This window comes from Physeter macrocephalus, chromosome 4 (genome assembly GCF_002837175.3).
Source record: "Physeter macrocephalus isolate SW-GA chromosome 4, ASM283717v5, whole genome shotgun sequence".
In the NCBI taxonomy this organism is placed as follows: domain Eukaryota; kingdom Metazoa; phylum Chordata; class Mammalia; order Artiodactyla; family Physeteridae; genus Physeter; species Physeter macrocephalus.
Window position 1 is genome coordinate 139662050 of NC_041217.1, and position 18320 is coordinate 139680369.

The following is an 18320-nucleotide window of genomic DNA, read 5'->3' on the forward strand; positions in this document are numbered from 1 at the left end:
TGGGTAGGGAGGGGGTCTCTCCGCTACAGGCCATGCCGTTGCCTGACGTCACTTCCGCGCGCCGCCGTAAACGTTAGTGTCGGGCGCCTACGGCGGCTGTGAGGTTTGCTATTAAAGTTTGGTCTTGGTTTCCTTTTGGCAGCTATGGAGAGTGATTTCTATCTGCGTTACTATGTGGGTCACAAGGGCAAATTCGGCCACGAATTCCTGGAGTTTGAGTTCCGGCCGGACGGTGAGAGAAGCCTCCCGCTCCCCAGGAGCGAGGACTAGGCCTGGGGGCGGGCTAGTGGGGAGGCCGGGGATCCGGAATGTACGAGGAACTGGAGGAGGAAGGGACAGATGGCTGTTGAGGCGCTGATTTGGAAGGAACGATCCTATGTCCGCCCCACTGGTTCTTTATGTGTGCAGGGACTTCTGTTTAGTGACGTTTTTGACCATAATGCTTCATTCAACAAACATTACTTGAGCGCCTATCTTGTGCCAGGTTCTGTTCCACATTCTGGGATGCAGGAGTGAACGATGGACAGGCTTCCTCTTTCATGGAACTTGTATCCTCGTGCTGGGAGATCGTAACCAAAAGAAAAAAGATTCCAGATAGTGATGAGTGGTCAGAAAATAAAACAAAATGATGAAATAATTGCTGGTGGGCCGCTTTTAGAAAGGGTGGCCATTGGAGAACTCTGTGAACAGCACATGTTTGAACTGAGATCTGATTGCCAAGAAGGAGCCAGCCTTGTGAAGCTCAGGAAGAAGAGCATTCTAGGCAGAGGGAGAAACAAGTGTCAAGGCCGTAGGGCAGAGATGAGCTAGGCGTGTTTCAGGTGCCCAGTGTGGCTGAATAGTACTGAACTCTGGGGAGAATAGTAGGAGATGATGTCGGATAAGTATGTCGGGGTCACACCATGTAGTCTTTATAGTTCATGGTAGAGTTTAGATTTTTTTCTAAGTGCAGCAGGAAGAAATTGGAAAGTTTCAAGCAGAGATGTAATCTGTTCTTGAAAAAGTATTGTAACTATTAGGTGCAGAATGGGCAAGAATGGCAACTACTTAATGGGAGACAGTTACAGTTGTTAAGACAAAAAGGATGTTCGTTGGGACTAGGGTGATAGTAAAAGTAGAGGGAAGGATTTAGGATACTGTTGGAGGCAGAACCAAAAGGACTTTGCCAATTGATAGGATTTGGGGCGTGGCCAGTATGGTGAAGGAAAAGGAGTCAAAGATGACAAAACTTCTACTAAATGGGGGCACAAAGATGAACTGACAAGCCCCAATTGTAGAGAAAGTTTTGTTAACAATAGCAAGACAGTGTATTGAGTGTTGTGGTAGAAAGAAACAGAAGATTCTAGGAGCAGAAAGAAGGCACCTAACCTATCCTGAAGGGTCAAAGAAGGCTTCCTGTATAAGATGACACGGGGAAGGGGGGTGTGAGTCTTTAGGAATGTGTAGGAGTTGGTTAGGCAGATGAGTCAAGAAGGCATTTTGGACAGCATTAACAGCAAGGAGGCTGAAAACCCGAAAAGTGCATAGGATGTTTCAGGCAGAAACCAAGACAGTTGACCCTGGAACAACAAAGGTTTGAACTGCATGGGTCCCCTTATATGCAAATTTTTTTCGATAGTAAATACTATGGTACTACATGATCCACAGTTGGTTGAATCTCGGGTAAGGAACCGTAGATACCAAGGAACCACAGATGCAGAGGGCTGGCTGACTCTTAAGTTATACTCGGATTTTCGACTGTGTAGAGGGTGGGCGCCCCTAACCCCCACGTTGTTTAAGGGTCAAGTGTAGTTTGATTAACTCCAGCTCTGTGAGAGAGGACTATTATAGGAGTGAGGCTGAAAAGGGGCTCAACAGTAAGCCACATTAAGGAATTTGGATTTTATCAAGAAGGCAGTGGGAAGCCATTGTCAGTATCAGGGTGTTAGAGTAACCTAATCAGAGCCATCTGTTACTATATCACTTTATCCAGTGTATGGAGAATGACCTGAAATGAGAGAGACTTGAGGCAGAGAGACAGTGCAGTGAGGCATCAATTAATTTGGCTCTTTTTAGTGTGCCTTCTATAGGGAAATAATGATCTCCTCTATTTCCTTTTATCTTCTTCATATCCACCATATATACCCAAATTAGCCTGTTAGATGCACATATGCACAAAGGGCCTTGTATACCAAATATGCTCAATAATAAATCCACAGCTTTTCCATCTAGGGATAGATGAGAGTGTTTCACAGTCACCTGTTAATATATGTAAAAAGTATTTTACAGTTTTCAGAAGTTTTCACCACTCTTTTGAGCCTAAAAGGCCCTGTGTGGAGGTGAGTTATCAATTACTCCTATTTTCAGCTGAGGACATTAACCTGCAGAGACATGATTTGCCAGTCACAAAAGAGTCTGTTCCTTTATCACACCTGAGCTGCCTTTTGCAAGAACTGTAATTCATTGTCAGATGTATTTTTGGCTGGGAGGCTACTTAATAGTGTCGACTGAAAAAAAAAAAGCACAACCCAAAGATTGAGAATTATGTTTTATTCGGCAGAAATACTAGGACTTAAGCCTGGGAGACAGGCTCTCAGATAGCTTTGAGGGACTGTTCCGAAGAGGTAAGGGATGAGCCAGGATATATAGGAGTTTGTGCAAAAAAAAAAATCACAAACCCTAAAGACAAAAAAAAAAACAGGTAGTCAGAACTTCAAAATATTACTATTAACTATTAATTAAAGAAATACCAGACAGCTCAAGTTAAAGAAGTTAGCACTTTTCTATGTAGAGGAAGATGCTTGGCTCCTTGAGATCATTCCTTTGATATGCACCTTAACTATCTAGGGCCAGTATCCTGTTTCCCCCACCCTGAATCTCCTCAGGGTGCACCCGTGGGGAGGGAGCTGGGAGTGGTGTGGCTGGTGGCTTGATGGCGGCAACATCCTTTGTTTACTGATAAGGCAGCCTTTATTTATATGTTTTTATTATATATTGAATTTGTTTTTTGCCCCTCACAGGGAAATTGAGATACGCCAACAACAGCAATTACAAAAATGATGTCATGATCAGAAAAGAGGTAATGAATCCTCTGAGAGCCGTTTAGCCTTTTGTCCCGTTTTTGTTCTTTCTGTGAGTAGTATTGAAAGATCTTTAAAGAATAGGGAAGTATAGACATGTCTGTAGATAGCTTCTAAAGTTTTTCTCAAATCTTCTTTTAGTTTATATTTTCTTTAACAATGCTGAATCGGTAACGGGTAATCATTTGAAGTCTTGCAAATCTTGGTTTGAATCCTGAATCTTCTACTTACTAACCTTGTGACCTTGGGCACACTTCCTGGTTGAACTTGATAAGTTTCAGTTGCTTCATCTGCAAAAACAGAAAACCTACCCCCACTAACTTAGTGTTTGATATATTCCCTGGTACCTAGCACTCAATAGAGCTCTTTTAATTTGCATTTGAATGGGGGAAAGGGAGCATGCGAAAGCAGTTAACATCATTGAATGCATGTTAGATGCCAGGCGTGACACTAGGTATTACATCTGTGATCTTATTTTAACCCTTTTTGTAAGCCTCTGTGATGGGTGGTATTATATACCCTTTACAGATAGGACAGTGAAGGCCCAGATATTAATTATGGGGCTTGTACAAAGTTAGCCCTCCTAGTAAGAGATTGAGCAGGAATTCAGACCTATGCCTGCCTTTGTCAAGTCCGTGTGCTCCATTTTGGCATGATTTCTACCACACCATTAAGGTTTCATCAAAGTTATTCTTTCCTTTTAACCACTTTGTCACATTTGAAAATGTCTTAACAGTCAGTATATTCTCATGCTATTGTATTTAATTAGCAATCAGTATTATGCTTACCCATACATGTCAGCATACTCACAATTTTTTTTAATGTGGACTAATATGTAAAATGTAAAAGACATATCTCTGCTCTTCAGAAGCATGTCATTTAGTTAAAATTAACCAGAGTTACTCACAGATCTTTAGTTTGGGGCTCAAGTGCGAGTTTAGTAAGTAGGCAAGGAGTAGGTCCATGTGAACAGGATGTACCAAGAAATAGAAACAACTAGTTGGGGGACTGAGGTGTAGTCATTGGGCACTTCTGACCCTGCCGTCCTCTTGGCATGCTGAGGTCAAGCCGGAATGTCTTCCCACTTACAGAGGTGCCAGAAATAAGTTTTCATGAGTAGTCTTTTATTTTTCATCACTATCTGAGTCAGAATGCTGCTTAGCGATACAATTGAAATTCTGTTTTTTAACTTGCTTTCAGGCTTATGTACATAGAAGTGTGATGGAGGAACTGAAGAGAATAATTGATGACAGTGAAATTACCAAAGAGGATGATGCTCTGTGGCCTCCTCCTGACCGAGTGGGCCGGCAGGTGGGTGTTTTAGCAACTATCCACGGTGCAAAAATCTTACAAATAAGATGAGGTTTACTTCTCTGCATATGACACTGAATATACTCATGTATGTATGTGCGATATGGAGCCCTACACAGAGCAGATTACCAGCACCTTGGTCTAAGGAAGCATTAATCCCACACAGAGGATCGTGGAGAGCAAGTGGTGCTGCTCACCACCTACAGCCCAGCCCTGAATTTCCTCTTGTGATCCCTCCCTTGCTTCTCAGAGTATTTGCTGCCCATGTTACTTACTGAGTAACGACTATGGACAAAACGTTGTGAGGATACAAAGATAAACAAAACATAGTTATTTCAACAATCTAATGGAAAATCATGCAAGCAACTAAGTTTATCTGTTTAAATTCATGGCTTAGATATTTATTCTGAAAACATTGTGGCAATTAAAAAATAAAAGCCACTGTCATATTTGACTGAATTAATAGGAAAGGTTCTTCTTTCCACATTAATGCTGCTTTCCTAATCCAGACTTCTAATTGATTTCATTGTTTCTTCTTTTGTCCTGTACAGCCCATTTTTTCCTTCCTGAAGGAAGGAAATTTACATTTTAAAATGTAAATTTGTTTATTCCACTAATTTTAAACTCTCCCGTGGCTTCCCACTGCATTTAAAATCAAGTCCAAACTCCCACCTTACCTTCTGCTTTTCTCACCATCTCTCACTGTGTTCAGACCTCACCGGTCTTATTTCTGTTACTCAGATACACCTAGGTGGTTCTTAGTTTAGGACCTTTGCATTTCCTGCATGCTGCCCGGAACATTCTATCCAAGACTGTCTTTATCATTGAGGTCTTCACATGTCACTTTCTCAGTGATGTCTTGCCTGTCCATCCAATCTAAAATGCCTTTCCCCACCACTTAAAAAAAAAAAAATCTGGTTTTTGTCTTCATAGCATTTATCATTGTCTGAAATTGCCTTGTTTGATTTTCCTTATGCATCCCTCTTCCTCCTCCACTGCAACAGACATACACATACACCTGCATACTCCTTCAGTACAAGGACTTTGCCTATTTTTTTTCACTGCTATATCTCTAGTGACTGAAATAGTGTCAGTGTATAGTAAAAGCTCAATAATAATTATATTTATTAAATTAATATGAAAACTCGTATAAGCTTATTCTAATTAACCTCAGAATGATGGGCCAACTCTTGAGGAAGAGTGAAAAAGATCTCATCCTCAGTACTTACTCAAGTTCACTTTTTAATTAACGTTCATAAGATCTTAGTAATACTATATGTACGTATTTTGCTTTAGGATTGATAAAATTTTCAGCTCCATTAGCTCATTCAACATTCACAATAGTCCTGTGAAGTGGGCAAGGCATACTCCTATATACCAGCAACAACCTACTGGATAGTGTAATTAAAAACAAAATCCCATTCATAACAGCAACAAAAGCTATACAGGACTTGGGAGTGAATTTAACAAGATATATAAAACTTATGGGAAAGGGCTTTATAGAAGGACATAAAAATATGTATCATTTTTATGGATGGGAAGACTCAATATTATATTGATTTTCACCAAAATAATTTATAAATTCATTCCAATTCAGATAAAAATCACAACAGGATTTTTCCTAAAACGTGATGGAGCCTCAAATTCATGGAAGGTCAAAGGGGCAAGAGTAGCCAAGATAATTTTGAAGATTTCTTATAAAACTATAGTCATTTGTATGGTGACATTGCCTCAGGAATTGACCACTAAACCAATGGGACAGAATAGAGAACCCAGAAACATTAACCCTTGAATATATGGGAACTTGGAACAGTATATGACAGAGGTGGGCTTTCAAATTAGTAGAAAAAGGATGGACTGTTTAACAAAGTATACCAAGTTGATTGGCAATATATTTACAGAGTATTTTTTAATTAGATGATTTATAGAAATAAAGCTAAATTTTAAAACATAAAAGACAATATAGACTGTCTTATTATTTCCAGGTAGAGAAGTTTTTTAAACTCCTCAAGGGAAAAGTTTAGTAAATTTGACTTCTTTAAATTTAAAACTTCTTTTTATCTAAAGATATCAAGATAAAATAGATAAGCCACAGGTTAGAGGAAGGTATTTGCAAAACATCACTGGCAAAGCATTTCAATCCAGAATATATAAAGAACTACAAATTAATAATAAAAAGGTAAACTAGTGGCAGAATGTGTAAAGGTTATGAATAGACAATTACAGAACTGGAAAAACAAGTGGGCAGTAAATTTATGAAAACATTTACAGTTTTATTTGAAAAGTGAAAATGAGGACAACAGTGAAATACCATGTCAGACCTATTAGAATGGTCAAAAAAAAAAAAACCACCAAGTTTTAAAAAGAATATGAGAAAGAAAAGCGGGATTCATATATACTGGTGGAAACAACATTGGTACAACCATTTAGGGAACGATTTGTTAGTGTCTAGCAGAGCTGAAAATATGTTTACCTTCTAGGAATTTCCTAGAGAGATTTTCACATATATACACAAGATGCATAGAAGGATATCCTTACCACATTGTTTATAGAAACAAAAATTGGGAAATTAAGTCTCCTTCAATAGGGAAATGAATATTCTAAAGCATTTAAAACTAATGGACTTGATCTACCTACAAAAACTTTGTTGAAAACAAAAAACAAAATAAATGAACAAGCCAAACAAAACCACACAGATAGAGAAATCAGAGTAGTGGTTACAAGAGAGAAGGTGCTGGGGGAGGTGGGGAGGGGGTGTTGCAAAATGGGTAAAGGGGATCAACTGTATGGTGACAGATGGAAACTAAATTTTGGGTGGTGGGCACACTGTAGTATTTACAGAAGTAGAAATATAATATTGTACACATGAAACATTTAAACCAATTTTAACCCAATATGGGAATTCCCTGCTGGTCCAGTGGTTAGGACTCGTTGCTTTCACTGCTGTGAGCCCAGGTTCAATCCCTGTTCAGAGAACTAAGATCCCACAAGCTGCATGGTGTGGCCAAAAACAACAACAGCAACAAAAAACCAATGTTAACTCAATAAAAAACAAATTAAAAAAAAAAACCCTTGTTGAATGAAAAAAGCAAAAAGATACATATAGTACGATCATTTATGTGAAATTTTAAAAATATACTACCTAATATAAAATCATGAGTGGAAAGAATACACCCCAACTTCTGGGGAGGCAGGAAGGAGAACAGAGTGGGAGGTGGGTCTAAACTCTAATATTTCTTAAAAAAGAAATCTGACACAAATATGATAAAATATTAACATTTTAAAATCTGAGTGTTAAGAAGTAGAGCTCAATAGATTGTAAGTTTGGGACTTCCCTGGTGGTCCAGTGGTAAAGAATCCTCCTCCCAGTGCAGGGGATGCAGGTTCTATCCCTGGTCCAGGGAACTAAGATCCCACATGCCGCGGGGCAGCTAAAGCCACTATTAGAGAGAAGCCCGCTTGTTCAACGAAGGAAGAGCTCGAGCGATGCAGCAACAGATCCTGCATGCTTCAATGAAGATCCTACATGCCGCAACTAAGACCCAATGCAGCCAAAAAAAGAAAAGAAAATAAATAAATAATAAATATAAAAAAAATAGATTGTAAGTTCCACAAGGGCAGAGATGTTTGTTTGGTTTTGCTGATCTGTCCCATAGGCCCCCCCACCCCCCGCCTCCAACTCCCCACCCAATAGATTTTTTTTTTTTTAAGATTATAGTACTTGTTTCACTCTTTAGAAATTCAGACCCAAGGGCATACAGCTAGTAGGTGACAAAGCTGGGATCTGCTCAGGGTCTGGAATTCTTTTTCTTGTCCCATGTTGCCCAGAAAAGTTAGATTCTTGGTATTCATAAAACAGATTTATACACGTTACTCCACATTGTTAACAATGAAAACTATACAAAGCATGATGTAAATTCTTCTAAATGGTGGAGCCTCACACACACAACTTCCTCTAAGAGTATAAGCTACTCAAGGGCTAAACCAGTATTTATCTCATACCAATTATTTATCTCTTTGTTTCCAGTGCCCAGTACAGTTTAGGGCTCAGATTGAACTGGTCTTGGTAATGTGGCCAACTGTATTAGAGTTTGTGTGATTTGGCAGATGATGAACCCTTCTCCTGTGTGACTGATGAAAAATCCAATTCAGCTTGACATTTCGTTTCTAGGAGCTTGAAATTGTCATTGGAGATGAACATATTTCTTTCACAACATCAAAAATTGGTTCCCTTATTGATGTCAATCAATCCAAGTAAGTATCCATGATCCTTATATACAGATGTGTCTGTTTTAGAGCAGGCTGATATGAAACCCTTAACCAAATTGGGACCATTATGGTAAGATCTGGTACAAATGTAAGACAGAATTGGTCAGCTTTGTCTCCCTCAATAGAGAGACTCCAAATTATATATTTTCAAGGGCTTGCTCCTTTTGCTTTTGGTGTTTTAGTCAATCATTGCTAATAAGAGCTTCTCAGTGACACACACACAGAGTAGTGCCATAAGAGCAGCCAAAGTGGGTAAGAATCTGGCCAGAACAGAAATGAAACATGAAAAAACAAGTGCTGGAAATAAACTGTAGAATCAATGAGTCTGAACACCTTCCTCAGTGTTGGCTATTCAGATAGCACATCTTAAAGCCTGACTTTAGTGAAACTTGAAATTATTCAGAATATAAATTTAAAAATTCATTTTGTCAGTAGGGTAAATTATAAAGTTGAGACATGAATCTACATGCCACAAAGAATCCTTAGAATTTGGCAACCTCTTTGGCTCTTGTGCTTCGAGGATTTGGGGTTAGATATGGCTCACTTTTAGTACATGTTAGGCGTAACTGTCTTCCTGTGAACAGTCTTGTTCTTACCCAGTTATGCCGTAGTAATCTTCAGCCTCTTGGTCCTGCTTAGTACTACTTCTTAAAAAAATAAGTTTTCCTAATTCTGAAAGTAATACATGCTCATTGTTGAAAATATAGGAAATACAGAAAAGTAGAAAGGTGAAAATAGCCCATAAACTTATCAATTAGATAACCATTAATCTTAAAGTATTTCTTGTCTTTTTCCTGTGCTTTAAAAAGTATAGTCTTTTAAAGCACAAAAAATGTAATTGAGATCAACAGTCTGTTACTTTAATCATGATTTTTTTCCCACTTAATATAAGCATTTCCTCATTAAGAAGAAACCTTAACATTTTAAATTACCTCATAATATTACATTTTAATATATAGCATATAGGCTTTTTCTTTTTGGACACTGGGTTGTTTTCAAAGTTTTAATTCTGTAAATACCTCTATGAGGAATATCCTGGTACATAAATAATGTGGGTTAGTAAATGGTATTTTTTTGCTGAGTTTTCTCAGCTTTTTAAACATTTTTTTCTTCTTGCATTTTAGGGATCCAGAAGGCTTACGAGTATTTTATTATCTTGTCCAGGACCTGAAGTGTTTGGTCTTCAGTCTTATTGGATTACACTTCAAGATTAAGCCAATCTAGATTGAATATTGGTGTGGACACAAGGGGGGTGGGAGTGCTGCTTTTAATTACCATTATCAAGACATTTTTGTGTATATCAGGGCAGTATTTTTTTTTATAAACTAGAAATATTGTCTTTAATAAATACGTAACAAAATGCAATTTTTATTATTTTATAAAGACCTGAACATGTGCACTCTTCTCAATTACTTTTTAACACTAACATCCTATGTGAAGTATTGTCAAAAATCATATCAACTCTATACATATACCTACCAGTTTACAGGAAGTAAAAGAATAGAGAAACATGCTAAAAAATACAGTGGAAATCCAATCAATATCCTTGTCCTGGGAAACTCCAGGACAAGGGATCTGATTTCTTCAAAAAATAAGCTGCAAACATAAAATAAATGGAGGTGGAGTGAGAACCTGTATATTAAAGGAGATTTGAGAGACAATCAATACAATATTTGAACCCTATATGGATCATGATTCAGGAAATGTAAAATTGACATCATTAAGGAAATTTGAACACGATATTTGGTATTAATGAAGTATTGTTAATTTTTTAGATGTGAAATAGTATTGTGGTTGGTATTTTGGGTTTTGTTTTTTTCATCCAGCTTTATAACTGAGGTTGGGTTTTTTAAAATCACCTTTATAGATATATCTGAAGCTACTTCAGTATGGGGGGAAATATTTGGTTTAATACATTATAAGGGATAAAATGCCTGGTCTCAGAAAATTTTTCCAATAATTCATTTTAAAATCAGAATACCAGCGGCCATTAAGAAGCAACCTAGTTGTAGATAGTGTGGGGATTTGTTCAGCAGGTAAATCTGTAGGAACTTTTTCTTGCTGCTAAATTTGCATGGCTTCCTTAATGAGGCAAATTGCTGACTGAACAGACAGTGGGCGCTGAAAGGAACTAGGTCTTGATAAATCTCATTTGACTGAGGGGAGGTGATTAGGCTGAGCTCAACGTCCCTCAAGACAGGCCAACTTGGGACAGGTCCCAAGTCTGGTGACTCCTAGGCAAGTGTTCCTCCACAACACACACACACTCTACTTTGCCTCCTTCAAAGATTACAGGGCAGCAAGTTAGGTGCAGATGTGGGACCTGAGATGTCAGGCTTCCTAGCTATAGTGCACCCTCTGCTACAGAAGGGTATCTGGCAATCAGGTAAATTCGTGGCAAAGTAGACATCCGAAAGAGTCACTCCAAATTTTAAAGAAACTAGACCTCAGGAAGCTGTAAAAGCCTCAAACAGGCTGTTCCTTATAATGCTCACAGCTTCTGTATGGTCTCAGCTGTGCCCTGCACAAGAGCACAGGTTCAGTAAATGTATGATAGAAAATAAACCAGGAACTCAGAGAAGAACCAGCTGAAAGGGAGTGTCCAGTCTTGGCGACCACAATGAGAAGGACATGTACACGAGCCAACCCTCTGCAAGGTCCCCTGGGGGAAGGAGGAAGGAGCAGTTTAAAGATGAAAAAGGTCCCATCTCTCAAATCTACGAAGCTGGCCCTGGGCTGGGTGAACGGACGTGATCTAAGAAGCCTCCAACGGCAGGCAGGGACCAAGCGCGAGGTTGGGGGGAAGGCAGAGTCTGAAGGGCAGGAAGCGGACCCCGCAGAGGTTTCGGGCAGGACTGTGTTGTTTGCTGCGGTATCTCTCAGACTAGCATGGCGTTCAGGAAATATCTGGAATTACCGATTGCTGGAGGCAGCCTTCCGCGGGTCTGAGCACCGGCTAGTTGCGGACTCAGCCTACCTCCACAGGATCACTTTGCCTAGGAGAAAAAGCCAGGTGTGCGGCTGTAGCCCCGACGCGCTGAGACCCGCCCCGCGCCTCCGCGCCCCGCCCAGAGCTGCAGCGAGGGTACGCAAGCGGCGCCCGCCGTTTACGACGGGCCGGAAAGCAGTGGCCGTAGACAGCGCCGGCTGAGCCGGTTCGCTATGGGGGTAAGCGGAGGCGAGCCGCCGCCTGGGCAGAGGCCGGGAGGTGGCGAGAACCTGGGAGGCAGGAGCTCGCGCTAGGAGGGAAGGAGGGGAGTGGGCTCGCGCTGAGAAGGAGCGGGGAGGCACAGCTCATGCCGGGAGGGGAGGAGAGGGGCGGGGCCGGGCAGGGGCTAGGCGCGGAGTTGCCCGGGCCCTGTTGACGCCGTCGCCCTGGCGCTCCTCCTCCTGCTCCTCCTCTCAGAAAATCGCGCTACAGCTCAAAGCCACGCTGGAGAATGTCACCAACCTCCGGCCAGTGGGCGAGGACTTCCGGTGGTACCTGAAGGTAAGGCTCTGGTGAGGGCGCCAGGGCCGGGGCCGCATAAAGGTTTCCCACCCTGATCTCAGTGGTGAACGGGAGCTTTCTCTCCGGCTAGATGAGAAATGCTTATTAAATGTTCTCTTTTTTTCTGGGTAGAATTTTATGTTTGCTTTTTTAAGTTTATTGGTCAGTTCTTTTTAAAATTATTTATTTATTTATTGGCTGCGTTGGGTCTTCGTTGCGGTGCGCAGGCTTCTCATTGCGGTGGCTTCTTTTGTTGCAGAGCACGGGCTCTAGGCGTGTGGGCTCAGTAGCTGTGGCTCGCGGGCTCTAGAGCGCATGCTCAGTAGTTTTGGCGCATGGGCTTAGTTGCTCCGTGGCGTGTGGGATCTTCCCGGACCAGGGCTCGAACCCGTGTCCTCTGCATTGGCAGGAGGCTTCTTAACCACTGCGCCACCAGGGAAGCCCTACTGGTTCTTAATTGGCAGTATCTTGAAATATCTTTTGTAATTTTTTCCTCCGTAACATTTCATGGTATGTAAACAAACACTAAACGAAAGGCTACTTGAAGGGGTCTTGTGATTATTTAGTAAGAATAATTTCACCTTCTCTTTTGTTGATTAGGTTTTATTTACTGTGAAATCGTTTAATTTTGTGCCTGGCTCCATTCTTTTTTTTTTCTTTTTTTTTTTTTTTGTGGTATGCGGGCCTCCCTCTGCTGTGGCCTCTCCCGTTGCGGGGCACAGGCTCTGGACGCGCAGGCCCAGCGGCCATGGCTCACGGGCCCAGCCGCTCCGCGGCATGTGGGATCCTCCCAGACCGGGGCACGAACCCGGTTCCCCTGCATCGGCAGGCGGACGCGCAACCACTGCGCCACCAGGGAAGCCCCTGGCTCCATTCTTAATTCCCCATCCTGTATTGGTAAATCTGGTACTCTAGTGGGATGGTCTACAGAGGTCCTCTTCTTAACTGAGCAGTTTGAGGCCCTTTGCTCTCCCAGATCCCGGAGCTTCTGATCTGTTTTCCTTTCAGTCTAAATCCCAGAATCTTTCAGTACCTGGCAAAAGCCCTATCTTTCAGGAAGCTTTCTGCCCACCTTTATTTCCATATATTTTGAAGCCCGAGTGCCAGGGCTTATTTGAGAAGTTGATGTTTCCTGGCTTCAAAAAGCAGAGTCTAGAGAAGGAGACAAAGGAGGAGTAGCAAGAGAATGATAAATACTTTTACCAGGAACCTACAGGGCCTGTAAGGACACGCAGGAAGCTCCTAACTCAACGGAGGCGTGGGGGGACTTTGAAGCCATTTCTGTACTACTTGAGCCTTGAATCTCTAGCCAGACCGGGGACTTCTTAGAGGAGGATGAGCAAGCCAACACGAGAAACACTTTGCCCAGAGAGAAGTCTGGTTATGTCCTTAGTGGGGCTGGTCATAAGGATGAGGTAAGATTGCTTGACAAGATGATGAGCCTGCCCACCTCACACTGTTCTTACCCTTCCCTCAGCATCTGCCCAACTGAGCCAACTTCTTTACTAATACTCTTTTTCCCCCTCCCCAAGATGAAATGTGGCAACTGTGGTGAGATTTCAGAGAAGTGGCAGTACATTCGGCTGATGGTAACTGCTCCCCCCACCACTATACCCATATACAGACACACATAGGCCTCTGGGCAGGGATATGTGGCCCTCACCTCCCCGGTCTTTGGACCCCACTTTTTGTGGTTTGGGAGGGCAGGCAGAGTGTGATCAACTGGGAACAATGGGCTTTGGGATGTGAGGCAGAGTTCAAAATCAAGGGGAAGTCCTTTCCTCACTCTCAAGAAGCCTTCCCAGGATTCTTGTCCTAGCAAGTTGCTCACCCTGTCTGGGTCTTGGTAGATATAGGTGGTGTGTATTTAAATATTGTTATAATATTAATTGATAATAAGTGGTAGGACTGGGTCTCCTGGGGACCCTTACATCTGACTGATATGTGACTAGAGGTTCTGTTTACTGCTTGCCAGGACAACGTGGCACTGAAGGGAGGCCGTGGCAGTGCCTCCATGGTTCAGAAGTGCAAGCTGTGTTCAAGGGAAAACTCCATTGGTAGGTAGGCCATGGATATTGACCTCTGCCAGGCTGGCCCACGGCTTTGTGGTACCAGACCGAAAGCATGCTCATGTTACCTGTGGGTGGACCCAGGCCTGAGGTATCCAAGCTTCTGCCGTAGACTCTTGCCCAGAGCCACATCTGGGTACCTGGGTGGGGCTGGGATATGGACTCAGATCGACTTTGTCTTCTCTTTTACATTTCAGAGATTTTGAGCAGCACCATCAAACCTTACAATGTAAGTTTCCTGCTGCAGTGGCAGGCATGGTGGGATTAGATCCAAGCCGGGAACTAGGAGGCCTGGGTTCTAGAGTTACATCTGCACCAGAGTGACCCACCATGGAACTGATTGACTTCATGTGCTTACTTGTTCATTCATTCACTCAGTCATTCATTCACTGTCAGTCATTTATTCACCTTACCCTGACTGAGTTGCTCGGTAGGAAAAAGACTCATAACTAGGCTATTGTACTGCTTTCTTATAAGTGTTGGGCTGTGGGAGCTTAGGGGACCTCTGACCCAACCTGGCCACTCAGTTTCCATCACTGGGAACACTTGCCTTGTCTACATCTTGGAGGGCTAGTGAGCCTTCTCTGAATCCATGGATGAGACAGTGCATCCATCCTTGATATTTGATTTTATTAGGTATTTATACGTTACTGCATTAACAGATTAGTCCAAAGGTGAGGGAGGGAGTGTATGCTTTGGGTCTGTGTCTTCATCCATTCCTTACTTGGTATTTTTGAAAAATGTCTGATTTATGCTACATTCTCAGCTTTGTCCTGAAGTTAAAGGGAAAAGTCACATAAGGACTTGCACTCAAGTAAATCATAATCTAGTGGAAGAGACGGACCAGCAAACAAAAGCCAATCCAGGGCCAGGCACATGGTTGGTGTGCAGGAAGCATTTCTACAGTAAATGACAGAATGAGAATGAATGTGTGGGTGTGTCCTTGGCGTCTGTGGGCCCAGGGGTCAGGGAGGCATGAATTTCCTGGCTGTACCACCCCCCTCAGTGTGCCTCCTCCACATGCATATCCCACTTCAAGGGCTTTAAGTCAGCCCCCGCCTTGACAGCATGGCGGATGGTTAGCAGAAGGCCACAGCGAAGTGTACTGGGGCCTTTGGGATGACCTGGAAACCTTATAGCTTAACATTCTTCTTCATAGTTTTTATTTTGATAATTTTATCGACCATTCATTGAGCATAGTGTCGGGTCCTATACTGGGCAATTTACACCTAGTTCAGGTTCTCACAATAAACCTGTAGTGGTTTCCTCAGCTCCAGGTGACAGTCTTAGGCCCAGAGGAGGAGAGAGGCAGAACTGTGTCTGAGCTCACATCCAGGCACCCTGACCCCAGAGTCCACATCCAAGAAGGTCTCGTGGCAAGCAGGTGTCAAGGCAGCCTTCTTCCAGAACAGGATGAGTTGCCCCTGAGTCCCATTCTGGGCTCTCAGGGGCTGTGGAGTCATCCTGAGGGCACAGTTGGACCTACCTCCTCAACACACTTCCTTTCTAGGCCGAAGACAACGAGAAGTTCAAGACGATAGTGGAGTTTGAGTGCCGAGGACTTGAACCAGTCGATTTCCAGCCCCAGGTGCATGTCTTCCTGGGGAACCTGTATCTTTGGGGAGGGCGTATAGGAAGTGACAGCAGAACTGTGCTTCCTACAGAGACCGTGGACTAGGAATTCTCATTTCTAAGAATAACAGTTGTTATTTATTAAGCATCTAATATATGTTGGGCACCAGTCTTGTCACTTTTAATGTTACCTCACTTAATCCTCACAGTAACCCTGTGAAGTTATACATCCTATTTTTCAGATGAGAAAAGAAATTCAGAGATTTTGCCACTTGCCCAGGGTGATGCAGTTAGTAAGCAATGGAGCTGTGATTTGAACCCACATCTGTCCGATTCCAGAGCCAGTGCTCAGGCCACTTTATTTGTGTAGCATTTTCACCTCACAACCCTGTGAGGTAGGCAGAAGAGAGAGTGTTGTCATCCCCGTTTCATAAGTAAGAAAACTGAGGTCCAGAGAGGGAAGTGACACGCCTAGGGTGTTTCAGAAAATCAAGGGTAATGGAAGGGTTTACCCCACACCTCCTGCCTTCTGGGCCAGGGCTCTAATTTGGAGAAACCACTCTAGTCCCAGGGCAGCTGCCAGGGCATGGAAGCTCAGTAGTTATTCCAGAACAGCAGCCCACACTGTATTTCTGTCTTCCCATGCCAGAGGTGTTGTGAGAAAGGCCAGTTCCCTGACCAGGACCCACAGGCCAGGCCAGTGCCTCCTTTCCCCCAGATTAACTGCTGCCTTCCTGTCACCTGCAGGCCGGGTTTGCTGCTGAGGGTGTGGAATCCGGGACAGTCTTCAGTGACATTAATCTGCAGGAAAAGGTACGGGACTTGGGGGCCTTGCGGGGAGCTCTAGGGCACCTGGTGGAAATAACCCTTTTGGTGAACAAGGCTCTTCAGTGGGAAGCCGACTCCACGCTTTCGTGCTTTTTGTTGGTGGTTTTGGTGTTTACGATAGCCCCAAGTGTAGTGCCGAAGCGCTGCCTAGTGTTCACACGCAGGAAAGCTGCGTGTGCCTTACAGACAAAATACGTGTTAGACAAGCTTGTTCAGGTGTGAGATACACCACTGTTGGCTGTGAGTTCAGTATTATTAGTGAATCAGCTCTCTCTCTCTCTCTCTATATATATATGTATGTATGTTAAATAAGGTGTTTTTAAACAGAATCAGATGCTCCCAGGAACCTAACCCTGTATTTCCCCTGGGAGCAGTGATTCCGTATTCACTAATAAATACAGTGTTTGTGGGGACTTTGTAGAACGTAACTACTGTGAATACCAAGAATCAACTGGACATGTTACTGCCTTGCAAATAAGGAAGGCTTATGGTCAGGCCTCAGAGGAAGGAAGGACAAAAACTTTTTCAGTTTGCATAGCACCTAATAACAGTAACTGGATTTACTGAGCTCTCATATGTGCCTGGCCCTAGGCTAAATACTTTTACATGTGTTAACTCTTGATTCTTTCAACATTCAGTGTAAAATCTACTGCTGTCCTCTTTTTTTTAAAATACAGGACAGAACCAAGGCTCAGAGAAGAAGTTAGTGACTTGCCCCAAATCACAAAGCTAGAAGAGTAGGAATTAAGGCCTGAGCAGTCTGGCTCTGTCCTGGGCCTGACATGTTCCTGAAGATCTGAGCCAGAGCCTGAGCTGGGCCTTTTAAGTCCTAGTCCTCCACGCCCCATGCTGTCCCAGGCCGCCTCGTGAGGCTAACAAACACTGCCATTTTTTTCCCACAGGACTGGACTGACTATGACGAAAAGGCTCAGGAGTCTGTGGGAGTCTACGAGGTCACCCACCAGTTTGTGAAGTCCTGAACCCTCTTCCTGCACACTTGCCTCTAAGAACTGAAAAGGGACAACGTGTCCCAAGCAGCACAGTGCAGAGGCTGGTCCCCTCATGTCTCGTCTCCTGGCAGCTGTCCAGGCCCTCACAGCCTGCGTACTGGGCTGTCACAGCTTCCCGAGCCCCACCAATAAAGCCCCTGTTTGTGCTTCACTGGTGGATGAACAACCGCTCTCCTCCCTCCACTTCCCCTTCATGTTGGAGGGCTTTGATGGCTTCTTGGCACCTTCCCACGGTACAGAATCTTAGCCTGATCCAATTTGCAAAATAGGAACACAGAGCTCCTAAGGGCTCTCAAGCTCTTGGGGAGAGCACAGGCCACCCCAGGGGACCAGAGGTGTCAAACTCATTGGTACAGAGGGCAGCGGAGCCTGCGGAATGATGTCATGAGCCAAAACGTCACACTGACCACCTTGGCTCTTGGGTAAACCCAGGCAACTCTGTTCGCTGGTGTCACTGCACATTCCAGGGCCAGAGGGACTTGGGAGGGCAGCAGTTCCATCCTGGCATGAATCTTCTCTCTCCAGCCCCTGCCAGATGGTCATCAGGTCTTTGCCCACTTGCTGTGATGGGGCAATCCCTCCCACCAAGGGAATCCCTATGAAAGTTCTTCCTTATGCTGAGTCAGCCTCTGTGCTTCCTTTAGCTCCTCCTGATGGTCCTGGTTTGTCCCCCTTTGTGGTCACACTTCTGTGTTCTTCTGCCCCTGGACAG

The 18320-nt window shown here is 43.3% G+C and overlaps 2 protein-coding genes across 2 annotated transcripts; both read left to right on the forward strand.

Moving 5' to 3' along the window:
- The first annotated feature begins 44 nt into the window (after window positions 1–44).
- MAGOH (mago homolog, exon junction complex subunit) lies at window positions 45–10026 on the forward strand. The gene is made up of 5 exons (XM_007128158.3): window positions 45–232; window positions 3000–3058; window positions 4260–4370; window positions 8542–8624; window positions 9764–10026. Exons 1-5 carry the CDS (start codon window positions 145–147, stop codon window positions 9861–9863), a joined length of 441 nt encoding a protein of 146 aa, XP_007128220.1. The 5' UTR covers window positions 45–144; the 3' UTR covers window positions 9864–10026.
- Window positions 10027–11513: 1487 nt separating this feature from the next.
- CZIB (CXXC motif containing zinc binding protein) lies at window positions 11514–17759 on the forward strand. The gene is given in 10 exon segments (XM_007128156.4): window positions 11514–11576; window positions 11578–11688; window positions 11691–11807; window positions 12046–12129; window positions 13662–13718; window positions 14105–14186; window positions 14396–14427; window positions 15709–15786; window positions 16518–16583; window positions 17501–17759. Coding segments are annotated over 10 exon segments (753 nt in total). The 5' UTR covers window positions 11514–11528; the 3' UTR covers window positions 17579–17759.
- The last annotated feature ends 561 nt before the right edge of the window (window positions 17760–18320 follow it).

Excerpts from the sequence above, each read along its gene's own strand:
- MAGOH (XM_007128158.3), top strand. The coding sequence starts at position 145 with ATGGAGAGTGATTTCTATCTGCGTTACTATGTGGGTCACAAGGGCAAA. Across the intron at positions 233-2,999 it reads GTTTGAGTTCCGGCCGGACG|GGAAATTGAGATACGCCAAC; the intron begins GTGAGAGAAGCC and ends TGCCCCTCACAG. Across the intron at positions 3,059-4,259 it reads ATGTCATGATCAGAAAAGAG|GCTTATGTACATAGAAGTGT; the intron begins GTAATGAATCCT and ends ACTTGCTTTCAG.